This window comes from Panthera leo, chromosome B4 (genome assembly GCF_018350215.1).
Source record: "Panthera leo isolate Ple1 chromosome B4, P.leo_Ple1_pat1.1, whole genome shotgun sequence".
Taxonomy (NCBI): domain Eukaryota; kingdom Metazoa; phylum Chordata; class Mammalia; order Carnivora; family Felidae; genus Panthera; species Panthera leo.
The window spans coordinates 61,381,793-61,401,624 of record NC_056685.1 but is presented as its reverse complement, the minus strand read 5'-3'; the positions used below and the strand labels follow the sequence as shown (position 1 = coordinate 61,401,624).

General features: G+C 35.8%; 1 protein-coding gene and 1 non-coding gene across 11 annotated transcripts in view; both read right to left on the bottom strand.

Annotated features, from left to right (window-relative positions):
* Positions 1-19,832, bottom strand: part of CCDC91 (coiled-coil domain containing 91) — a 347,760-nt gene that overhangs the window by 30,086 nt on the left and 297,842 nt on the right. The window contains exon 15 of one of the 10 annotated variants that reach the window (XM_042946165.1): positions 10,731-10,772. The exons of the other annotated variants lie outside the window; for them this stretch is intronic. Within the exon in view, the coding sequence (XP_042802099.1) occupies positions 10,746-10,772 (27 nt within the window). The 3' untranslated portion in view covers positions 10,731-10,745. Of the gene's footprint in view, positions 1-10,730; positions 10,773-19,832 lie in introns of those variants that run through there. 10 annotated transcript variants of the gene reach the window in all.
* Positions 8,255-8,362, bottom strand: LOC122225680. The gene has a single exon (XR_006205294.1). It is a non-coding gene; the product is annotated as a U6 spliceosomal RNA (small nuclear RNA).

Sequence of the window (19,832 nt, the reverse complement as noted above, 5' to 3'; positions counted from 1 at the left end):
TTTACATAACATTTATTCCCAAAGCTTGATTCAAATAAAGAATTTATACATTGTATAGTACTACTGGTAGATTTAATATATCTACACATAGCATTTAAAATAAAATTGTTTTGTATTTTAGCCCTGAGAAACATGCTCAGGATATACTGTCACCAATGATAATCACAAGTCTGTCAAGAGGGAGCATGGAGTCTAGTTGTTAGGATTGTTCCCTCTGGAGTCCCAAATTCTGCCATTTTCTAGTGGTATGACCTTGGGTAAGTTACCTAACCTTTCTCAAAGCTTAAGTTTTCTTTTTCTTTCTTTTCTTTCTTTTCTTTTCTTTTCTTTCTTTCTTTCTTTCTTTCTTTTTCTTTCTTTCTTTCTTTCTTTCTTTTTCTAATATGAAATTTATTGTCAAATTGGTTTCCATACAACACCCAGCGCTCATCCCAACAGGTGCCCTCCTCAATGCCCATCACCCACTTTCCCCTACCTCCCACCCTCCATCAACCCTCAGTTTATTCTCAGTTTTCAACAGTTTCTCATGGTTTGCCTCCTTCCCTCTCTGTAATTCCCCCCCCTCCCCTCCCCCATGGTCTTCCGTTAAGTTTCTCAGGATCCACATAAGAGTGAAAACATATGGTGTCTGTCTTTCTCTGCCTGACTTATTTTACTTAGCATAACACTCTCCAGTTCCATCCACGTTGCTACAAAGGCCATATTTCATTCTTTCTCATTGCCAAGTAGTATTCCATTGTATATATAAACCACAACTTCTTTATCCATTCATCAGGTGATGGACATTTAGGCTCTTTCCATAATTTGGCTATTGTTGAAAGTGCTGCTATAAACATTGGGGTACAAGTGCCCCTATGCATCAGCACTCCTATATTCCTTGGGTAAATTCCTAGCAGTGCTATTGCTGGGTTATAGGGTAGGATCTATTTTTAATTTTTTGAGGAACCTCCACACCGTTTTCCAGAGTGGCTGCAAAAGCCTAAGTTTTCTTACGTGTAAAATAGTAACTATACTATGAGGCCTGTTTTAAGGATTAAATAAGATAATGCATATGAAATAGTGACTGGTAAACTATGCACACTGAATAACTGATAGTTATATTGAACATCTGTTGCTTTTTGGCTTCTGGCATCTTAGTTCTCCCTCTTAATGGCAACTTGAACTCCATTTGGGGATTTAATTCTTACCCCTTGGATTTAGTACGGTGGACTGTAATTAGGTGTCTTGCCCTCCCCTAGCCAAAGGGCAGGCATGTAACCCAAACCAACCCAGTCAGATTCTCCTTCTCTGGAATTTATATACCGAGTAGAGAAACAACACAGAAAATGGTAAATTTTGTCCATTCATGGTAATGCTACCCTAACCAGTTTATTTTTCACTGTAACACCATTGTTAACACTGTTGCCTCTGAATTTCCAAAGGTGATTTATTTATCTTGCCAATGTCTGGTGTACAGCCTTCCATCAATTCCATAAGCCTCTGATAACCTTTCAACAAAATCCCTTTTCCTAAAGTTAACCTGACCCAGGTCTATTGCTTGTAACCAAAAAAAACTCTATATACACCAGCTATATCTGAAATCTGCATAAATTATCTAATCTAATTGATATTTAATTATAGTAAGTGCAAATAAGATTTAGTGACTTCTCTCTGCTTTCAGAAATACGTTTTATCATTGATTTGGCTTTTGGTTTTAGCCCTAATACATATCCCCACACAGTGAAGTCTATGAGGACTGTTTACCTAAAAGAAAATTCTGTGGAGCAAAGGTGCTGTTTAAGCAGTCATCTCTGTTTGCTCTCTGTTGGAGCACTTCTTGGTAGGGCTTCAAGAAATACAAGGCAAGTGAAAAGAAACTGAATGTCTGATTGATGTCTGATTGCCTGAGTCCACAATTCTATAGGCTTACCTGAGATCTTAAATAAGAATCTTTTCAGATACAGAGGCTTTCATTATTTTTGGCTTTCCTTCTGTGTCTTGGATGTGGTTGCTCTTTGGGTATAGCTACGGGTCAGACTCTGTGTGGTCAATCTGAATCTGCAATTACTGGCATCCAGGGTCAGAGGAGAGGGGTGTAGCAGCAGTGAAAGTGCATGTTTCTTAAACAAGGAAAGAAATGAATAATCACTTTGGTTTTGCTTTACAGATGCTTTGATCCGCTTCATTTTTCACTGTGGGAAGACAGAATGGCAATCTCTGAGTTGCTTTAGCGTTCACTTCCCAGAATAAATCTTTCAAGGCCATGGAGTATCATGCCTCTGTCAGCGGGGCTGCACTATGAACAAGCTATTAAGATGGCATTTCAGTGCAGGGCACAGAAATAATATACTTTCCCATCACTTGGTGTACAAAATTTGGCGCTCCACTCATTTGTCTGCACTTCAGAGCAAACGATTCTAAGGGCAAACGGTAAGAGTTCTTTGAGCAGAAAAGTTTGGAAAACTTAAGTGGGTAGTTAAGAAGGTCAAAGATTTCCTTGTTCTTACAGAATAATTATGCCCAATTCCAGTTTTTTTGTGAAAAAACAGGGGAAAAGAAGTCCATTAATGGATACCAAAATGGGCAACAGTTCCTATCTTCAGTGTTACTGAAGCAGCCTTTACCGACTGTAGTGCGTACAGTTTAGGGTATTCTACCGCACCATGACCAGTTGGTCATTCTGCAGCAAGTTTCCAAAACTAAAATGGCAGGTTAATTTATAGCCTTAGTGAAGCTGTTCTGCTAACCTTCACTGAAGTCCATTACCTGCCCCACAGGGCATTTTTTCTTGATCTACATATGATGAGTGAAATACATGCATAAGAATCTTCTAAGTGACATAAACATTTCCATGCATATAGTTCAATAAATAATTAGTTCAAAATCTTCCTAAAAAAAAACCCACCTAACTTATAGAAGGCATGGAAATATTTAGTGATTACATAATTTATTCATCTTCCTAGGAAATACTTTACCCCCCTGGTGGTAAAGAAGCAACTAATTCAGGGTGGTCTTTGATTATTCTTTCCTCTCAGTTGTATGCCCTCTTTTCTCAACCTACTAGTTAGCAATTCTACATTTTGTACAGTCTAAGGATGCTCGTTGCAAAGGATTTATTTATATCATGGATTGTGCTATACTGAACACATAATGGAACTCATCAATTAAAGATTGCTGAAGTGACAGTTTCAGCACCATGTCTTATGGTAATATATATATCCTTCCTTATTCTTAAGAAACATTCAAATGTCATCAATTATTTCAGTGGGTACTTTTTAAGCCAGAATCTAATTTTAAAATTTATAGTCTAGTTCAAAACATGCTATGAGATTTAGAAGGTGCTAATTTCAACCATGAACACAGAGTAATGTTCTTCAGTGTGAAGCTGCATCTAATCATTCGTTCACTTCTCATGGGGAGCAGAGGAATGAGGCATCTCAGTGATTCCCACTATTCCCTACATAAAACTCTACTAGCGCTTTCTCACCAGAGACCAGATGAATGCTAACTACTTTTATGAAGTTATAGGATATATGCAGATGTAAGATATAGTTACTCTGTATCTGTAGGGTTTTTTGGTTGTAAGCAATAGAACTGGATCAGGCTAACTTTAGAAAAAGAAATTTTGTTGAAAGGATACCAGAGGCTTGCATAATTGATGGGAGGCCATAGCCCAGACATGGGAATGGACAAGCAAAGTTTTTCTCCTTTCATTAAATTGACATTTTTCAGTTCAAGTACAATAAGCTAAAACACTCACTACCTTGCATATTTTACTACTTTTGAGAATTTTCGTTTTCCTTAGTTTAAATCAGAGGCTGCTATATTATAGCTAAGGAAACTAAGAGATGGCACCATGCTTTTAAAAATATGATTCCACTGAACTAATACTGGGTGTCAATCCTAGATTGGCCCTCTGTCACAATGCTGCTGAGAACTACAACCAGTTCAGGTGACTAATTCTTATCTGAATATATCATTTCTGTGGTGTAAACTTGTTGGAAGACAGGTAAAATTGTTATAAGGGTTTACCTGAGATGACAATTGGGGTCTTTAAGTAATGGGGAAAAGCATACAGGAGTCTACACTTGACTTATGGACTAATGACTACTTAAAGGCATGGACTTACGGAATTCTGCCTCCATTTAAGAAAAATGGAGAGAAGAATGCCATGTCTTTCAGATAATGCATAGATAACAAATAAAAAATTTAAAATACTCCCCCAAAATAAATAAGGCAATTTATATATTTAAAAGCAGTTGATTCAATACAAACTTTAGAGGCCTTAGTCTTTACATTGTACTCAGATAAGTAACATCCATTTCTGATTCTGAATTAGGTGCTCATATTATTGTCACTTGTGACTTCTATGCTTGGTTTTGTCCTTCATTTCTTTTTTCTTATCTAAATTCCAACCCTTCTTATCAGTCAGAGGTGTATTTAGCTGTGTGCAACAGAAATCTGACAAACAGTGGCTTAAAGAAGGATTTATTATTTAATGCACCATGGTCTCTGGGAGTAATCCGTCCAGAGCTGGTAAGCAGTCCAGGAACAGACTATTTTCTTGCATGGGGCTCTTTAGTGCGTGTGTGTGTGTGTGTGTTTGTGTGTGTGTAATATATATATATATATATATATATATATATATATATATATATATATATATACAGTTCCCTTTGATCATAAGATGGCTGTTGCATCCTCAAGTATTAGTTTATGTACTAAACAGGAAGGAAGTGAAAGGAAAAGCAAAGCATACTTGCCAAAGGAGTGTGCCAGTTTTTACCAAAAAAAGAAACTTCTTAGAAACCTCACTCAGTAGACTCTTTAGCACCTCAGTGGCCAGAACTGGGTTATGTGGCCACTAAAGACTGAAGAGGAGTTTGAGGAGGAAGCTGTCTGTGACTGTATACACTGCTGCCTTTAAAAACCCTGGAATCCTATTAACTCAGCAGAAGGAGAGACTTTATTTTATGTAGGTAATTAGCACTGTTTGCCACAATTCTGCAGTGCTAGATGAAGAACTATGGTCTTTACACAGTCTGCCCTGTTTCTTCATGTTCCCTTCTCTGAACATTCTGGGCAATTATCATTGAGCTGAGTCATGTATTACAACAATTGTGTGCTGCCTTGTACAATGCACTCATTTTAAAACATGTATTTAGACTCATCATCCCATAAGTTCTCAAAAATGAGTGTCAGATTTCATAATACTTCTGCATCATATAAATATGATATTTGACTTACTAATGAATTTACTCACGAATTTCATCTCAATCCTGTTCTTTAGAAAAGTAAATAGCTTATCATTGTTGCTCTAAAAGATATTTCATTTTTGACTACTCCCTAAGCAATCTAGCTATTTTCTAAATTGCTTTAAGAGTCTTACTGGCTCTCTGCTATAGTTCCTAAGCTTATAGCTTTCCTAACAACATTACAACAATAAAACCAAACAAATGAGAAAAAACACCACCCTGTGTTATATCAAAGGTCTGAAGGAGTGAGGTATATTTTAAAATAACTTGAAACTTAGCACTGAAGTAACTGTGGTACAAATCAATTATGACAACTATTTTGCATCTGTTTCCATCTTCATTTTCTCTCTCAAACATGTCTTCCAATTAAGAGAAATGAAACAATAAATAGAGAGTCTTCAACAAACAGTGCAACTTTCTCAATAAATAAGTGCTCTCCTTACTATAATGGCTCTCTAAAAAATCTTTATGGTTATCTTTTCTTAGACATAAGTGTGGAAAAGACCACTGGTCTAAAATAGAACCTCCATGGCCCAACAAAATGGTTATTTCTTAATTTATGAACACATATTGCATTTTTCTAGGAATATGTTATACATGTTATGAAATAAGTACTATTTAAAAAAGGATAATGCAATTGAATAATGCTTCCTTGTATTTGAAAATCTTGATACAGCAATTTGACTCTAGATGTAGTTTAACACTTATTTTACTTTTTAATTTGAGAGGCAGAGAGAAAGAGAGAGAGAGAGAGAGAACATGCATACAAGCAGAGGAGAGGAGCAGAGGGAGAGGGAACAAATCTTAAGCAGGCTCCACGCTCAGCACAGAACCTGACATGGGGCTCGATCTCACGACCGTGAGATCATGACCTGAGCCAAAATCAAAAGTCGGATGTTCAACCGACTAAGCCACCCAGGTACCCCAACACTTGGTTTCAATGTCTGTCAGAGCTGAAAAAGAGACCTCAAAATAATATGTAGGTGAAATCTGAAACACAGCATAGCTAACTCTACTTATTAAATCATGAGGCTCATTTTCCAATTTCCAGAGTTTAGTGAAATTTTGAAAACACTGAATTGAGTATTGTATGACACTAAAAATCTGTGAAAAAGTTGTAGTATTTTTACTGTTATGTTTGGTGTTTTCAGGAGATGAGAGAAGAAACAGGAGGCAAGATGACGTAGAGCCCTATAGGCCACTGCAATGACTCTGGTTTTCCTCTGAGTGACATGGACTCATTTCAAGATTTTATACAGAGGAGTGATATAATCTGACCGAAGTTTCAAAAATGACTTTTCAGTGCAAGTGTAGAAGTAAAGATACCAGTCGGGGCGCCTGGGTGGCTCAGTCGGTTGAGTGTCCGACTTTGGCTCAGGTCATGATCTCACAGTTTGTGAGTTGCAGCCCCACGTCAGGCTCTGTGCTGACAGCTCAGAGCCTGGAGCCTGCTTCAGATTCTGTGTCTCCCTCTCTCTCTGCTCCTTCCCTACTCACACTCTGTCTCTCTCTCAAAAAATAAACAAAGATTAAAATAAAATAAAAAAAAAAGAAGTAAAGATACCAGTTAGGAGGTTTGTGTAGAAGTCCAGGCAAGAGCTGACAGTGGCTTGGGCAGTGGTGAAAGCAATTGAAGTGGTCAGAATCTGGATATATATATATTTTTTAATTTTTTTTAATGTTTATTTTTTCTTGAGAGAGAGAGAGAGAAAGAGAGAGAGAGCAGGGGAGGGGCAGAAAGAGAGGGAGACAGAATCCCAAGCAGGCTCCGTGCCGTCAGCACAGAGCCTGATGTGGGGCTTGAACCCATGAACCATGAGATCATGACCTGAGCCGAAACCAACAGTTGGATGCTTAACCAACTGAGCCACCCAGGCGCCCCAGAATCTGGATATATTTTAAAGATAGATATCCCTATATATTAGATATAGGGAGAGAGAAGTAATCCTTAAAGTTTTAGCTTACACATCATTATGTTGAGAAGGATTCTCTGATCCACTAGGACTTCATTAGGTCATCTTTCCAGGTGCTTCGATAGCACCCTGTGCCACTTCTGTCTCAGCACTTTCACATGGGTGGCAATTTCTGGTTTTCCCCAGACTACAGTTTTTCCAAGACTATAATCCTTGGAAGTGTAGACATCATGTCTATCTTACTTATAGTATATACTCACTATATAAATATTAAATCAGCAATTGTTAATGAGTGAATAGAATATGTAAAATCTATACAGTAGAAATCAATAATACTCTGTTGGCAATAAAAATGTTGGGAAATTTTTTATTGGTATAATATTGTACAAAATCTTATTTTTCAACAGTGTTACATCACCAATTCTATCAAACAGTTCATAATCACTTATATTTTATCATGAACTATTGTAGTTAACACCCAAATTATGGGAAGAGTCCAAATGTCCATCAACTGATGAACGGATTAAGAAGATGTGGTGTACAATGGAATACTACTTGGTGATAAAAAAAGAATGAAATTTTGTCATTTGCAACAATGTGGATGGAACTGGAGGGTATTATGCTAAATGAAATACATCAGTCAGAAAAAGATATCATATGTTTTCACTCATATATGGAATTTGAGAAAGCTAACAGAAGACCATAGGGGAAGGGAGGGAAAAATAAGTTACAAACAGAGAGGGAGGCAAACCATAAGAGACTCTTAAATACTGAGAACAAACTGAGGGCTAATGGAAATGGTGGGGGGGTGGTTGGGGAGGCAGGAAAATGGGAGATGGGCACTGAGGAAGGCACTTGTTGGGATGAGCACTGGGTGTTGTATGTAAGGGATGAATCATGGGAATCTACTCCCGTAGCCAAGACTACACTGTATACACTGTATGTTAGCTAAAATGACAATAAATTATTAAAAACAAACAAAAAAATTCCTGTAGTTAAATCATAGTATATTCTTTAGCAGACAGTAGTAGCTCTTGAAAGACTTTATCAAGGGCATCTAATATTTTTCACACCCTAACGTATGAGAAAGTCTTAAGAACCTACAGCATATATGAGAATTGCTGATTTTATTTCATGTGTCATCCTTGCACAGGGACCATGCTAATCTTCTCTGTTTTGTTCCAGTTTTAGTGTATGTGCCGCTGACGTGAGCACTAACTGCTTTTATTTTAAATGTCAAATTGGCCAGACCGTACACTATTAGACACTAATAGGTTGAGTGTAGAAATAAAACAATTACAGCTTCAGGGAGGGAAGTTGGGAACATTCCTGTGCTGACTGTTGATAATGCAGTTCAAATCTCTATGGAATAGATCTACTGACAATCCTTTGTTAAGTTTTTTCTTAGTTTTGTACAGTATATACATATTCTGAGAAAAAGTTATTGAAACAGAGCTTTAAAAGCCCAAAGCAAATGGGTAGCACAGCTTTCCATGATTCAAAACGTGGTAATGGTATTAATTTCACTCTTCACATATCCTTTGTGCTTGCTATGTATCTGCTTAGAAAGGAATTAAAAGTATACTTAGCCAATGGTATCTCTCTAAGTTTCTCAGGGTGATTTTACCATGGTGAGTTTACTACATTGAAGGACTGGTTTTTAGCTGTGCAGGTAAAGACCTCAGATTTCCACAATACTAAGCACAAATCTTTCTCTCAAAAGAGTCACAGTAAGTCAAGTTCACCAGACTGTGTAAAAACTTCCCTGTGTTGTAAACAAGTCATAATCAGAAAGCTGCCTAATAAGCAGAGGATCTGAACAAATGGAGTTATATCACATAAATGTTTAATGGCATTTCTTCATTCATGAAACAGAATTTTCTTTTCTTTTTATTTTAAAATTCTAATTTATTTATTTTGAAAGCAAAAGAGCAAGAGCGAGAGAATCCCAAGCAGGTTCTGCACTGTCAGTACAGATCCCAACGTGGGGCTCAAACTCACAAACCATGAGATCATGACCTGAGCTGAAGTTGGACGCTTAACTGACTGAGCCACCCAGGTGCCTCAAAACAAAATCTTCTTGAACATCTGCTATGTGCCGAGCTTACTCTGAGATACTGAAAATACAGTGGTGAACAAAATAGACAAGATACTTTAATGAGGGAGATAGACAATTAATACAGATTTTTGTCCGTGTTTTTTTAATTGATGCATCTCTAGTACTTAGAGTACTTCCTAGTACATATTAGGTCTCTGATGATATTTGATGATTGAATGAAAAATGCAATATAAACTATTCAAATAGTTTCAGATAATGTTATATACTAAGAAGAAAATAAAATGGAATCATGATACAATAAAGTAAGGTTAGCAGAAGAGAGAGTAGCTTGCTGAGATTGGTTTATTTGGTAGATTAGATTACTGTTTGGCAACCATTAACCCATTCTTTTTCTCCACCTCCATGGGAGGATTAGTTTTGCACTCCACTGATGTTGAATTTGACTGTGCAACATGGTTGGCCTAGTAGTGGGTGGAATATACTTTTCTCCCTTTTGACCTTGGGCTTGGCCATATGACTTGCTTTGGCCCACAAGATGTCAGAGGTGACACAGTCAAAAACTTGTTCACGTTCTTGGGTTTCCCCTCTTGCACTTCTGCCATCGATGTAAGAAGAACATACCTTGGATAGCCCATAATAGATACCCTCTGACTTTTAGAAACTGTGTTCAAGTGGTTTAATTTCTTTCACTAAATTCAAAAACTTTGATTCTTGAAAGTCTATGCTATTTTCATTAATCTGTTGACTACTAATGTCAGAGTCTTAAACATGAAAGAAATATGAGTGAACAAGTTGCATTTTGGTGGGAGAGTTGAAAGGAAGGGACTTTTACTAACTATTAAAGTACACAATAAAAAAAGGTAGATGTAAAACTTCTTTTTTTATTAATAGGATTTTTTAGTAATTTAACCACTAAAATCAACTAAGAGCAGAAGGAGAGCATGTTTGTTTAGTCCAGTGGCTAAGCTCCACCCCAGACAAGATATTTTCATTTTCAACACATGATACATAAGAAGAGGAAAATGTGAACCACAGGAATGGAATAAATATTGAGGACAAAAGCGAAGTGTTGAATATATTATAGTCACACTAAATCTTAAATGAATAAGCACTCTAAACTATAAAGGAAAAACTAAGCAACAAAGTTATTTTATACGCCAAATGTCCCCACAGATGAATAAAAAGCAGACATTAAAATTCTTGTAAAATGGCAAAGAAACTATGATTAATATGTTCCTGGTACAAGGTAATGATCACATTATGCATGTGAAAAATATGAAAATTTGAAAAATCTTGGTGTCAAGAATAGTGGGATCATTTAATGAATCGATCCCAACATACACTGAATGTTGGATATAGGATTTATCCTAAAATATTGTACTTCAACTCCAATGTTCAGAAAATTATCTAGGCTGGAAAACATTATCTGGAAAAGCCTCAAATGGATTGGAGGGATCTAATGTTGAAACTTACTAGTATAATAATGTTCTGACTGGCAGCCAGGGTTTGGGCAGCCATAATCTTCTATAGCCCACAATCTCAAACAAAGACAGAAGTAAAAAGGACCTGTGAAAATAGACAGAACAAAACCTATATATTTATTACACAGTTAGGGACTAAAGATTCTCCTTTTTCAGACTTAGAACATATGTGACTTAAATATGACAAAGAGTACTTTGCTATCTAGTTTCTTATTTTCTTTAGTTTCTTCAGAGTTGAAAAACATAGCAGAGGTCATGGATAACAGGCTTGACAGCAAGAAAATGGAGAGGATTTAGAAGAAATAGATCCACTGATAAGAGCGTGAAGTAAATACAGAGAACAAAGATGTTTCCAAGGACACAAGAGACAACTAAAATTTAATCTAGGTGAATTACAAGTTAATCAAGTTCTTTCTACTTCAGGAATCTTTGTGGCCATCACTCTATGAAAACAAGTACTATAATTAATGTATAAAAGATGTCCCTAAATTACCAAAGGTAAAAATTGTTGGTTAACGCAAGAACAAATTTAATCACTAAAACTTAAAAAAAAATCTATTTATATATATCTTCTAAAACTATCTATTTTTAGCACAAATACATGGAACAAAAACCTTATCTATCCAAATACTGCATATCCTCTGAATAGTGTCACATCACTTAGGCGTAACTGTAGAAACCTCAGATTATTTGAGAAAGTATGAACTTGTGGTGTCCAAGTGGCAAACTTTCTACAAGATGTCTGATGAACCTGGCGACTGCTAAAGTCCTGATTTAGTAAGAATGAAACCCATGTAGTTTGACTTCAAAGGATCAGATTTAGAATTAGCCATGAGACTAAAAAGCTGGAAAAATATTTCTACAGTAACCATAGCAACTTGGAAAAAATTCTCAAAATATGTAGTGGCCATTTATAATGTTCTCTGATTTTTGATACCCTTCCTGTGTTTGATGAATTTCTAGCCTTATGAGGTATAACTCCCCTAGGTAAAACTCAGAAAACTTAGTTATCTAACCTGCTCTACTCCCAAGTCTCTGCTAATCAAAGTTGACTGTAATAGACTTTGATTCAGAAAGAACAAGAGGAAGGAAGCTCTGTAGACCAACCGTTTTGCTCGTATGGATGAGACACATTCAACTGTTGGATATTTCAATGGTTGCATTAAGCAATGGGTTCTTTTGGTGCTTGATGGGAATGTAGCAGCGAAGAAGGACTTATCTTTGAACAAGTTTTATGGTGTAGTTTTGGTATTGTTTCCGGAAGCTTAACCTTCATCCTGGTTCTCCGGCTTTCAACAATTTGGTCAACTACTAAATTTCCTTTTAATAAGCTTTTTTACTGTTAAAGTAGCCAGAAAAACCCTGATTGACACTAAATGGCTACTAAGCAGCGGCTGAAGGCAATGTAACCTCAGGAATATCAGAAAGATCTATGGTTAGTTCTGGCTCTCTAAGGGCTGATGGCTCTAAAATTCCAGCCAGTTTTCTGAAAGAGAAAAAAAAAATTAAAAAGCAACATCTGGCAGCCTGCATAGTAGCAAAGTAAAAAATTATTACCTACAGTCACTTGAAATGAAGTGATCAATGAAGGCAAGACTTCGGAAGATCCAGAGACTACTAATATGGAACAACATTATAAAGAGTGTGAAGAAGACAAAATTACTTGCTTTTATTTCCATAGCACAGCTTTAAAAAAGATAATGAAATGTTCACAATTCTAACTTCTCAGTTCAAGACAAAAATCGCAGCGAACAACTATTCCCTAATGCTCCCGGGGAAGGAAAAGCCAGCACTGGTGGACAACACTGTCCATTTTTTATAGACCAGAAGTGCTCATGCTGCTTTCCATGGAGTTGAGTTGTAATCAGAATGCTCTGGCCCACACTGACCATTGGCTTTGGCTACTTGATCAAATGATCCATATAACAGATAGGCATCAAAAAATTCCAACTTAATAAAATTATAAGATTCCCAGGTTTAATGAAGAGATGCCTGTCTTGAGCCACTACAACAAAAATTTATAACGTCTTTTCCAATTTCTAGTCTTGTCAATTATTTGCAGACTCAGAGCTTTCTGAGCAAAGAAGAGAATGCAAGTTCCTAAAGATATAGCTTGTAATGACATCAGAGGTGTAAACTGTAAACTGTGAGCTTGGCCTTTCTCATCAAGGTAACTGCACTGAAGAAAGGGAAATACCAGGTCTTTTGAGTACTGTTGTATAACAGCTCTGAACTAATCCTAAAAAACAAGGGACCTAGAATATCACTGTGGATTAGTGGTCACAAAGGATGATTGTAGGAATCAAATGATGACTGGAGTTTTACCCTGAATCTGCCTCACATCCAGCCCACTAGGACCTTAAACACACAGAGTATACAAATGGCACTGGAGAAGAATAGTAGATTACCAGAGGCTTCATCAGATAGTGATTTCATAAGCACCTGCTATTGCAGATGTACATTCTTTACTCAAGCTCTCAGCACCAGGTATATGACTATTAATCTGCAAATGATTTTTTTCCTCTTTCCCAACAGAGAGAGAACACCTGTAACAGCTGCTTTCATAGAGCAATAAACTATTCTATCTTAGGGTTATATAAATTATTTGGCTCTGAACTGCAATATATTTCACAAAGACCATTACTGTCTCGCCAAAACATAGGACAACTATATTGATGACATTATGTCTCCAGGACCTGGAAAGCTGGAGGTAATAAGTATTCAGGATTCTTTGTACAGATATGTTAAACACATCTATAAGTCTAATATAAGTGTAGTAAGGTGGGAGACACATTATATGAATATATAAGAGCTACACCTCGGTGAAGTTTCTGAGGGCCCAGTGATCTTAAGTGTATCAGGATAACCTCTACAAAGTTAAAAGTAACTGTGCCTTGTGCCTCCTGCTACCAAGAAAGAGGCGCAGTGGCATGTGTCTTTTGAAAGTAATATATATCACATCGGGAATCTTGCTTTGACCTATTTATAAAGTGACCTGAAAGCCCCCAGGTATGAGTGGGCACAAGAGGAAAAAGGAGCCCTCCTAGTTAATCCGGGCCACAGAGTATCTACCTGGCCTTCATGATCTACTGATTCAATGTACTTAGAACTGCCAATATTTTATCCAAATGCTAGATGGAGCCTGTGGCAAGTTCTGATTGAGGAATCCCAACTGAGATCTCTAAAGTTTTGGAGCAACATCACCAGGCAGGAAATTTGTTCCTTTGGAAAGGAGCATTTAGCTTGCTACTAAGTCCTATTGGAGTCTGTATGTTGGACTGTGGAAAAAATAAATGTGACCTGATCTGCCCCAAATGAACTTGGTTTAGCTGATTCACTGAACTATTAAATTAGGCATGCTCAGTAGCAAGCCATATTAAGTGATTGTGACATATATGGAATGAGACTTGAGAAAGTTCTTACAGCAGAGATCATATGATCAGATCACTCACACTCTCAGCTATACTTGCCTTGTGGTAGGTTGCTGCAACAGATTTCAGGCCATTCCCTTTGTGAACACATTTTGTTTTTATAAGGGATAGCTGAAGTATTTTGCTCTTACTTTACCTGATGTTACCGTTAATATTGTTAAGTATGGAAGAAGGGTCTATTTTGAAGGTTAAAGTATTAGCAAAGGGTATATATAAATTGATGTTGAATAGCCAAGCAATGTAGGATAGTGTATGTTTGTCATGTTTTCTTGTTTTGGCATTTTGGAAAAACCCTTAACATATCAGGAGATATCCTATGCTTATAAGTTTAGTCACTGTGAGACAGAATGCACAAAGAGTATTTTCTTAGCTTGTTTTTGTACCCAGTATATAGGCAGACATGTGATCAAAGGTCTACCAGCCCGGTTTACACCCATGAGATTTCAGTAAGAAATGAGCAATCTGATGAATGAAACTCCATATGGGACTTTTTTAACTGGTGAGGGTAGAGGCAGAGATTTAGCCAGAGGCTGTGAGATGCAGTCAGTGATACACAAGTGGTGTTAGGTGGGGAAGTGAAAGCAATAAGTTTGGGGGGAGTTTGGTGGGGAACCAGCAGCAATGAGATTTCCTCATGAGGCCAGTTCTATGTCATGGTTTTGGGGTTTGCTTTTGGAAGCTGAATTTCAAAGCCCATTTTCCCATCCCAATAACCTCTTAATAAATAAACTGCTTTTTCTGCTTAAGCAGTCAGAGTCAACTTCTACTGCTTAAAATTAGGAATTCAATCTGAATTTTAAAAATAAACAGTTTTCAAGTAGACCAACAACTTGTCAGATATTTATAGGATCTTAATCAGGGTAACTGCAAATTTTCTGTTAAAGGGATGCAACGATAAAAATTAGTTCTTAGGGGGTAAACTCATGTGAATGCTGCACCTTTATGTATAAAACTAAGGATTATGGAATCTCATGCATGGAATCTCAACTGAACCAATCAATGATGAGGAGAATTGACGAAAAATGACTAGAAAAAGAATACAGAATAATATCTTTAAAAGGAGATAAAATAAGAGATGTACATTGCTGCATCAATCCCAGAGAAAGAAGTACAATTATGTCTTATCTATCCATTTAGTATTCTTTATTTTAAAAAATAAGAAAAACTGTCTGACAATCTAGTCAAAGACTAAGGCAGACATGTGATTCACCCATAATCTAATGGATTTCATTCAGAAATAATGTGATGATAATAAATGATGTATCTGCTTCCTCTCTGTTACAGACTAGAGTTCACGTGTATTAAATAATTGGCCTTCCTTTAAAGACGGAGCACAAAGCTTCCAGAGCAAGACAGGAGCACAGAGAGGTCATGTCAGTGCATATGAATCAGCAACGAACAGAATGTCAAGGAGGTTTTCTCTGTTTTCATATGAGAAGAAAAATACCGCATCTCTTAGAAAATGATTTTTTCATGCTGTTTCCAAGGCACTATTAGTTACAAACCAAATTGTTATTTTTGCTATTTTTTCAAAGGAAAGAACTGATGGCTGAGGAGATACATATGATGGAAAACAACTATATAATAAATCAAGTAGTTTAAATGTAAAAACTACTAGTGTCTTTCGGTAATAATACCATCTCCTTTCTACTGAAAGTAAATTTTGACAAGGAAATAATAGTCATTTCAAGAATTTCAGTTAAAAAGTAGCACATGAAAAAGAATTCATCTCTTAATTATTTATACATTTAAAAAATAAGTCAAAGAATGGGAAACAACAGATATTCATAAATATGCAGGTAATATAAAGAACATTAACTTATTATAGAGTAAGTCTACAATCCCACAGATATAATTTCTATAGCCAATTGTTCAAAGTACACAAGAGAAAGTTATATTATTTGTAAATGTTTTACAAGAAACTCTTGCAGATATTAGTGCAAAGCCTGAATTGTTACTGTTCGAACACTGCATCTTTCTTTTAAATGACAATTTCTTCTATCTAGCAAGATTAAATTAAGAATCAAGAGCCATTGAGAAGTGTCAGACAAGTAAATACTAGGATTATACTACTTAGTTCTGTGCTAAAATAATATAAAATCAAGTTTTTGTAAAAAAGTATTATCCATGCCAACTAACTTCAAAATTTAACAAAATTGGTTTTCAAACAGATTATGTTGGGATCATGATTCAGTTTTCTTAATTTGCTACATAAAAACTTGTTTGCAATAATGACTTGTATATTTGGATCTATTTTAAAGGACTGAAATAATCTGACATGTTAGTTTTCTTTTTAATTCCTACAGGGGTATAATTTTAAGGGAGTTTGGCATTAGCCTGTATGTGAGTAGAAATGTGTACTAACTCCTGGAATACACCCACAAAGACTTTTATGAGAACTAAAGATAGAGATAATACCACCTGGAATAATAGAGCTAGAATGGTTTTAAAAAAGACAAAGCAAAGTTATCGTTACCTTATCACTGCTATCACATAAGCTGGTGGTGGTTTTAACATCACAGCTTAATTTATGTTGTACATTTCATAAAACTTCATTTTAAGACTTTGTCAATCTTTTACTACTACCTAACATGGTCACGCCAACTAGAAAAACATCAGTCTTCTTTGCTATATAAATCAAATCTTAAAACCCTGCAGAAATAATATTTAAGCTATCTAAACCAATAGTCTTTGCTAGGGTCCTCAGAAGTTCCCAGTAGGTGAAAAAGCTACTTAAAAATAACTTATAAATTGTATGCAATACATAACTGCAAGCAATTTCCCAAGTGAACTCTGTATGACTGTACACTATCCTTGTTTTTCTACTTTCCTTCCTCATTTGTCTGGATGGAGCTAATTTATTTAATTTATCCAAATAGAGCCTGGAAAAGTAGAAAGCGGATTAAAAGCCTGCTAGTGGAGAAACTGACAATCCTAGACTACTGTATGAAAAGTAATGCAGAAAGCAAATTATCTAATCAGACTTAAGGAGCTACTGGGGCATCTCCCTATATGGTTTGCAGTCAGACAGAACCAAGTTAAAATTTTGACTCTCTTACTGATCTTGCGCCATGATCAAATATCACTGACTTTCAATTTTCCTTGTCTGCAAACAGCAGATATTATTTCAGAGTTGTTTTGAGGATTATGTGAAACAGTGTAAATAAAGCAGCTGCCATAATATTTTGGACAAACTTGGCACTCAATAAATGGTTTTTGTTTTGTATTGTTTTCTGATACAGAACATTTCACTTCAACAACTTCAATTCCACTTAAGCTGAACATTTCTAGGTGTTCTTTTAACAGTCATATCATAATAAGATAATTCTTTATTGCTATTCTTTATTGCTGTATCTTGCTCACATAGGTAGATTGCTGGTAAACAGCTCAGGCTCCAGAGCCAGACTATCACTTTCTAGTTTTATAATTTGGTGGCTAATAATATTCTTAACAATGAATACACACACACACACACACACACACACTCCTTAGACTAGTGCCTGGAATATGGTAAATGGTACATAAGTATTAGCTTTCATCATCACTGTTATCATCATTTCAATTTTGAGGCCTTTGATAGCTACTGCTTCCTCTAGGTCTGACCTCTGGTTTTTCCTTCTTGACCAGTTGCTCACCATTTATATTATGAGATATCCAGACGTTCTGAGTAAAAGCTTCACTGGGTTGGGTCCATCTCAAATGCTATACCTTGCTTATAGGCCTTCCATGATAGTATATCCATCAGGTGTGTCAATTCCTAACTGACACAAGCTATGACTCAAAGTTGACATTTTGTTGATTTATCTTTGTTTTGAATCAATTCTTATCACCATCTAAATTTTAAGAACTTTGGTATAGCGTACTGGTGGAGAAAAGTCATTTGAGTATTTAAAAAAGAGTTAAAACATTTCATTGAAGAATAAAGCCAATTGTCATTGTGATAATTTGAGAAGTGACTGGATAATTATTTAAATGAATAGTTTAAGTTGGTACACAAAAACAGAGATAAGCATTTTTAGATTCTAAATGACCTCAACAGAAGTATTTACTTACTGTACTTTGATTTAGAAGTTTTTTTCTTTAAACAAAATGCTATCCCCCAAACAGAGTACATTAATTGGTATACCTATTAGTTCTTATGTGTACTTAATTGTTATTTTAATTCTAAGTTGGAACATATGTTGTTATTTCCTGAAACAGATAGAGTAATTGGCTTTAATGAAGCATGAAGTTGTATCTATCTTTTCAATTACTCCACTGTTGAAATGGAAATGATCAACAGTGATCTCCCTCACCAGAGACCATGACTATTCACATGTCAGCAAATTTTTTTAAGGTTATTCTTATGCAACTGAGTATAGCAAAATAAGAAAGAGGGTCAAGAAGACTGTTAAAATATAAAGTGAAGGATGGCAATAAATTTTATTTTAAGGTATACTGTATGAAATAAGTTTTCAAAGATTGCAAGACGGAAAAAAAATAAATAATTTTTTAGACCACACCTCTATAAACTACATAAACTTTTGAAACCTATTCACCTCACTGGTTTCGCTAACCCTCCTCTGAATTAAGTTTTCTGTTCTTTATATCTAGAGAGGATAAATTTATGAGCTAGTGAAATATCAGGTGGCAAAATGATTTGCACTGGCTATTTCTAAATCTATCTACCTATTTATTTGTTATTGTGCCATTTGAAATGGGTGAAATTTTATAAATTTGGAAGGTAAATTTTTTATGCATGAACTTAAAATACAGGTTGTGTGCAGAAGCTTTAATTCCCTTTGGCATTAAAAAATGAGGTACGACTGAAAGGGCAGCAAGTACATGTGAGGGTACATTCAATTTACTAGGCCTTGATCAGACAGAAGCATTTTCTGACATGATACCCAAATGTACAGTTAGAAGGGCAGATGCTTCTTGCATAGGTGATGATACAGCCTACCCCAGGATGAGTAGAAGCAAGTTAATTAGGCTAATTAATTAGAATGAAAATGAAGAATGAAGCCAACTGTCATTGTAATAATTTGACAGATCATTGAAAATGAGGCAGAAGACCGGGGGATGTTCGAAAGTGCCCTTTTCCACATTAATGCATAAATAATGCATAAAATCACTAGTATGATGCAACTGATTTATACCAAGACTTCAAAGCCTCTCGAAAGATTTACCAGTTGTCAAGGAAAATGTTACATACAATGTTGATAGATTTTAGAGGTGTAAGAGACATTACAGATCAGACAGTGGAACTTCCATATTGTTAAGAGAAGAAAAGTCAAGCACCACAAGGCGTTAAATAACTGTCTTGAAATCATGTTTAAGTCAAGTAACTGTAGAACTGATTGGAGAGTTCATTTTGGCCAAATACTAACTCTTAATAAATAGTCTGGGACGCAAACACTAAAGAATACATAGCAAAACTGGATTAAAAGAGTCCTTTTAAAATTAAGAAATTCTGACAATGACTTGACCACAAAAACTTTGAAGTAAGATAATTGTTCCTTAGTCTTCTCTAAAGATCTAAATTAAAAGGATCCTCTAAAGTGAAGATTATTTTCCTGGAGGTGACTTAGAAAACACAGGCCATAATTCTGGTTAAGAGGAAAAAAAAATAATCTTTTATTACATTTGGACAAGATTTTATTTTTTAGGAATCACTGCTTGGCTGTGAGTAGTTGTTGCTTGCTGAATGTTATTCACACTTCCTCCCTCATAGC